General features: G+C 30.9%; 1 protein-coding gene across 1 annotated transcript; it reads left to right on the top strand.

Annotated features, from left to right (window-relative positions):
- Positions 1-3,552: 3,552 nt before the first annotated feature.
- LOC124938995 (transcription factor MYB30-like) lies at positions 3,553-4,356 on the top strand. Its single transcript, XM_047479517.1, has 2 exons — positions 3,553-3,687; positions 3,818-4,356. Exons 1-2 carry the CDS (start codon positions 3,555-3,557, stop codon positions 4,354-4,356), a joined length of 672 nt encoding a protein of 223 aa, XP_047335473.1. The 5' UTR covers positions 3,553-3,554.
- Positions 4,357-6,749: the final 2,393 nt, after the last annotated feature.

The raw sequence follows: 6,749 nt of genomic DNA, 5'->3' as shown, positions 1-6,749 counted from the left end.
GTTGCTAGCCTACATGAGAGCCTTTAGCTTTTCTGGTTGTCCTTCTTTTTCTCATCACGCTTTGGCTTCTTGCACTTCGACTTGAAGTGTCCTAGTTTATCATAGTTAAAACACTTTAATTTAGCCTTGTAGTTATTCTTATCATCATTGTTATTATTTAAAGAGCTTGAGTTAGAATTGATCTTCTTCATGAATTTGTCAAATTTCTTCACTAAGAGAGCCATGGCGTCGCCGCTGATCTGCTCTGCAGCAGTCTTCACATTAGTGGCAGCAGGTGACTCCTTAGTAGTCACCAACGACTTAGTCACAATATCTGGTGTGGAAAACTTCTCTTCATTCCTAAAGTTTATCTCAAACTCGTAGGCCTTCAGATCGGCTAGCAAGTCAAAGAGCTCCATCTTGTTGAGATCTTTAGACTTTCTCATCGACATCGTCTTGATATCCCACTCCCTGAACAGAGTACGCATGACTTTGATTGCAACATCTCTGTCGCTGTAAGTCTTGCCCAAGGTGGAAAGAGTGGTGATAAGCTTGTTGAATCTCCCATCCAATTCAGACATCGTCTCTCCAGGACGTGTCTTGATGTTATCAAACTACTGCGTGTCAACCATGAGTTTGTTCTCTTTGGTTTGCTCGTTGCCTTCACAGAGTTGAGTCAACCTCTCCCAGATTTATTTGGTAGAGTTGCATGATATAATGTAGTTGAACATGTTATCATCTAGAGTTTTGTACAGAATATCCATGGCCAAATTATCGAGGTTGTTTTTCCTCTTGTCTTCACTGGTCCACTCATATCTGTCTTTCTCAATCTTTATCGGACATTCGGTGATGACAAGCCACATGTCATCATCTATGGCAGATAGATGAGCATGGACTCTCTTCTTCCACACGACACAGTTTTCTTTCGAGAACATGGGAACCTTGCTTGTGGCGGCCATAGACATGATTCAGATTATGTTGATGCTTGAGAATAGAAAATGAAGCTCTGATACTACTTGTTGGGATCGGTGTTCACAATAGAGACTAGGGTCTTGCTATTGTGAATAGTTTACGATAAACTCTTCGATAGTAATCATGTGAGGGATTAGTATCTATTTCTATTCTTCACAAATCCTCTAAACTCTTGACACGGATTCAAGTGTGGAACTGTTCACAACTGAATGTAAATGAAAGAAAGTAAAGAACACAAGAAATTTTATGGATATTCGGAGATAAAACTCCTACGTCACCCCCTTCTTCCATAATCGGAAGGATATCCACTAAAGACTTTGAATCAAATATAGCTCACTAATCTAGCTCTCTCTCTCTATTGAACAGAATAACCTCTGTTCAACTTATAGCAATGAAGTTTCTCACAAAAAAGATATATATAATTGCAATGTGCTCACATCTAGACAAAATAGTAATTGATTTTCGTTTGTGTATTAAGCAGAGTATTTCAGACTTGTTAAGTTTTTTAAACCGACAGTTCGACAGACAAATTGATTCGAGCGTTGTCCTTGAGCTTCTATATATAGTTGAAGTACATCAATGGTCGAATATTCTTGTGCACACGTGTCATGTATCCGTTGTACGGCCTCCTATAGTACGAGAGTACATCAGACTTTGAGAATTTGGATTATGGCCATACTGAACAGGTACTGCGTCGAATATCCTCTAATCTTGTCATGTACTGGAAAGGTAATTGAGAGATATTCGCGTACGTGGAATTCATTCATTTGATGGAATTAGATGGCTTGTTAGGCTGTTGAAAGAAGTGGAGTAGACACCTAAGTGAACGTGGTTAGACTTATGCTTCCTTTAGACAGTTGCTAAAGTAACGCATTAGACGTTTTTCTTTAGACCGCGTCTAAAGAAGTTAGACGTCCTCGTCTAACTACGCATTCCTTTAGACCGCGTCTAAAGGAATTATACGTCCTCTTCTAACTACGCATCTCTTTAGATCGCGTCTAAAGGAGTTAGACGACCTCGTTTAACTATGCTTTCCTTTAAACCGCGTCTAAAGGAGTTAGACCTCCTCGTCTAACTATGCTTCCCTTTAGACCGCGTGTAAAGGAGTTAGACGTCCTCATCTAACTACTCTTCCCTTTAGACCGCGTCTACAAGAGTTAGACATCCTCGTCTAACTATGCATCCCTTTAGACCGCATCTAAAGGAGTTAGACGTCTTCGTCTAACTACGCATTCCTTTAGACATTGTCTAAAGGAGTTAGACATCATCCCTTTAGACAGAGTCTAAAAGAGTTAGACTGTCTCGTCTAACTACGTTTCCCTTTAGACCGCGTCTAAAGGAGTTAGACTACCTCGTCTAACTACGCATCCCTTTAGACATCGTCTAAAGGAGTTAGACTACCTCGTCTAACTACGTAAGACGTCTAAGACTACCTGCTTCAGACCGCGTCTGAAGTATTATAGTCTTTTAGATTTGCTCATGCACAAAACAAATAGACAACTTAACTTGATCATATTAACATCATCAAAATTATGTTTCACGTCATAAACATATTTTATATTCTTTTAAAGTTAATCAATTTTTTTCATTCTTAATTAACTTTCTTTTCTTTGTTTAAAATTTTCCTAATTTATTTTAATTATTATTGAGGAGAATAATTTTATTTTATATTTCAAATATCTTAATCATCATTGATAATAATAATAATAATAATAATAATAATAATAATAATAATAATAATAATAATAATAATAATAATAATGTTAATAAATTCGAATAAAAATAAATAAATAATTTAACAGAATAATTCAAAGTGAAAATAATTATATTTAAAAAATTAAATATCTTAAATTTAATTTATATTTAAGTAATAAATAAACTTTATGATTAGAAAAAATAAAATGAATTTATTTTTCGTTTAGCTCAATAATAATGTGAAAACATAGTAGTTATAAGGTTGTAAATGAGAGATTTTGAGTATTTATGGTATTTTTAAAAATATAAATAATATCATATGAATAAAAAAAAGTATGAGGAATTAGGAGAAGGGTAGATAGAGAAAAAGTTGGGCAGGCACCTGCTTTGGCTAGTTCATTCAAACCACATTATTCCATTTTTTTTTTTTTTACTATTATGGCTCGTTTGGTTTCATGAATGATCTCATACTTATTTATTTTAAATGGGCTTCTTTTTTTTGTAAAATAAAAAAATGATATTTATTTGAAAAGTGAGAAAATAAAACAAATAAGGTGTCATTACAAGTAGTGTCAAAGTATAGACATAAATCATAAAAAAAATTATAAAAACAAGGTGCTCAAAGATCTCAATTATATTTTCTTTATTCAAGATCAACCACACTCTTGCTAAATGTAATGTACAAAATTTGACTATTCAAATCCTTAAAACCAATTAAAATGGGTAAAACTTTCACTGTAAATGTAAACCCAAAATTCAAATCTTTTTTTAATAAAACAATATTTTGCGTGGTTTGGAGTACCATAGGTAGAATCCAAACAAGGCTTAGTAGTTATACGTGTATAATATTTTTTGCCTATATATATGATCTTCTCATAATTAAATTTAGAGTTGTGTAATAGAGATAGATGGGAAGAGCTCCTTGTTGTGCAAAGATTGGTCTTCATAGAGGTCCATGGACTTCTAATGAAGATGCATTGCTCACAAATTATATCCAAATTCATGGTGAAGGCAATTGGCGTGCTATGCCTAAGAAAGCAAGTAAGTATATACTTTTTAGGTCATAATTTGTACTAAATATATGGTTTCATAAATAACACTATTAAGCCTAAACATTTTATAATTCAAGATTCTTATAATTATTTGTGTTTGGATAATGTTGATCACGAAGAGTTGTTGAGATGCGGAAAGAGTTGTAGGTTAAGATGGATGAACTATCTGAGACCGGATATCAAGAGAGGGAACATCACGCCTGATGAGGAGGATGTCATTGTTAGAATGCATACTCTTCTAGGCAACCGATGGTCACTCATAGCCGGAAGGCTTCCGGGTCGAACTGATAACGAGATTAAAAATTACTGGAATACCCACCTCAGCAAAAGGCTCACCTTGAAGAACAAAGGAATTGAAAAAAAGAAACCAACTAAGAAGAAGACTATAAAGAACGAGAAAAAGAAACCCTCGGAATCAAATCCTATTGAACCGGTCATGAAAGTGAAACCTCATGCCCCTAAGCCCATTCGGGTCACTTCCTTCTTCAATTGGCCGACTAATAACGATCATTCTTCTTCTACATGGCAAATGTTTTTCTATCGAGAATCAGATCAACAACTATCATCGTTTCATGATGACCGAGACCTCGGAAGAATCTACGATGAATATCTAAGTTTGCTCGAATCAACAACAATTGGTGGGATCGAAGATCAATAGATTATAGATACCAATTGTAAGATTTCTAGTTGTTTGGATTTTAGTGTACGGACTTGGAACCATGCACTAATTTGTGTTGTCACGTGCTCATCTTCCCTTGCTTTGTAGTCATATATCTTCTCAAGCATTGACTTGGTTGGTAATATTGGAAACCAATTAATCATATATAAATATTCATTTCACTTTTAATTTTCTTCATTAGAAATTTTAGTGACATGTTTTTAAATATATATATATAAATAGTCAAATCTAATAAAAAGAGTCAATGTACTATCAAGTATGTGGAAAGAATTGTATCCACAATCTTTAGTTGAGGACGGTCTTAAGTTGAAATTATATGATTATATGGTTGAGAGGGTCGTATTAAGTTTTTTAATTAAAAAAATGAAAATTACTAACACCAAATTTAAAAGTGTTCAATCAAAATCAGTAAGGATAGAAAGATCAATATTATTAATGGTTAATAGATTAATATTTTAAGTCATTTTTTGTTTTAACTATTTATTGATTTCTTTATGATTGTGTAATTAATAATAATTTTATTTATTTAATTATTTTTAGACTATTATTTAATTGTAATGTAATTGTATTTTTCTTTTACTTTTGTTTCAACAAAAAGAAAATTAAAGAATTTAAATTTGTATAAAATAAACAATATATTAATTACATAGGATGATGACCTCCTACCAAGCATGCAATTAGGACATTTTACCACACAAAGAAATTAATTAAACGCAATTTTAACTCATAAATTAAAAGACATTAAAGCACAATTCTGAAAAAACACAAAAACTCTCACACCTTTCGTTTTCTGTTTTATGAAAATGATTGATGCAAATGAAAGTAAATATTTTAATAATAACAATAAATACAAGAAAAAAAGGAAGAAAAACTTACAATGTAAAAGCATAATGAGATCGACAACAAAAAATTGAACAAGATACATATATAGTCTTATTTTGAATTCTCATATACTCAATCAAGGCATACAGATAACTCACAAAATCAAATGAAACTCAAATAATACATTTGATAGTCATAAAGATTACGCTATGCAATAAAAGAATATACCGACTAACTTATGTTACAGAAAATTCGAGTTGTATTAGACAGTTAATCCTTGATTTTATGATGTGTTTACAAGTCAATTTATTAAGATATGGTAACATAAACTTCTTCACTAGTCTAATAATGTTATGCAATTCAATTTTATTTAAATATTTTTAATATCATATATAATGGTCCTGTTCCAATATATATATATATAATAATGCTTAATTTTAAAAGTGTCCGAATTGTCGGGTCGAGAGTTAAGGTTAATTTGGATATATATGTGAGAATAAATGGATATTTGGGTTGGATTGTAAGTTGACCTGCCCATAAACTTAAAACGGTTAAAAATAAAATTAAAAATGTTATAGGTATGTTTCGAACTCTGAACTTAACAAAAACAAATACAACTCTGTAGCCAACTAAGCTAGTAATAATTTATATTTTAAATTCAACACCAAATTTGATGAACGAGGGACAATTTCAACTAACTAATCTATATATATATATATATATATATATATATATATATATATATATATATATATATATAATGATGCTTAATTTTGAAAGTGTCCGGATTGACGGGTCGAGAGCTGTGGTTAATTTGGATATATATTTGAGAGTAAATAGATATTTGGGTCGGATTCTGGGTTGACACGTCCATAAACTTAAAACGGTTAAAAATAAAATTGAAAATAGTAAACTCTTTAACCAAATAGGCTACTAACACTTTATATTTAAATTTAACACAAAATTTGATGAACGCGGGACGTTGTAACAATATATTTTTATCCGTGTGTATCGCACGGGGATCTTCCTAATTAAACTAATAAACGTTCTTAAATTTGTTAACATGTATATCATTAAAATATATTTTAAAATATTATTTCATTTAAATCAACAAACCTAGTAAGATAGTGTAAAAAATATAAATTTTATGTAAATAAAAAAAATAGATAAACAAACCAAACAGTATCAATATGCCTATTTTATAATAGTGACTTTAATTTAAACTATAAAAAATATATTAATATGAGAAAATAATTTTTAAAAAAATTAAGAGTAAAGATAATGATATGAAAATTGAGAGAGTGAATAAGAGGGAAAATTATGTGTAACCATGGTTAAAAAAAAATAAAAGAAATTATTATATTTTTTTAAATTTGTGCTGTATTATTCCCTCCCACCTTTCTTTTTTTCAAATTCCTCTCATTCATTTTTTTTCTTAAAACTTTATATTTTCTATAACAATTTTTATTTATTTTATTTCTTTCTAATTTTATTTTATTTTATTTTATTTTTGTATAGACCTAATTACTATATGAGACTCAACTTTAAGA

This window comes from Impatiens glandulifera, chromosome 1, assembly GCF_907164915.1.
Source record: "Impatiens glandulifera chromosome 1, dImpGla2.1, whole genome shotgun sequence".
Taxonomy (NCBI): Eukaryota; Viridiplantae; Streptophyta; class Magnoliopsida; order Ericales; family Balsaminaceae; genus Impatiens; species Impatiens glandulifera.
This window is presented reverse-complemented; position numbering and strand designations above follow the sequence as displayed.

Excerpts from the sequence above, each read along its gene's own strand:
- LOC124938995 (XM_047479517.1), top strand. The coding sequence starts at position 3,555 with ATGGGAAGAGCTCCTTGTTGTGCAAAGATTGGTCTTCATAGAGGTCCA. Across the intron at positions 3,688-3,817 it reads TGCTATGCCTAAGAAAGCAA|AGTTGTTGAGATGCGGAAAG; the intron begins GTAAGTATATAC and ends TTGATCACGAAG.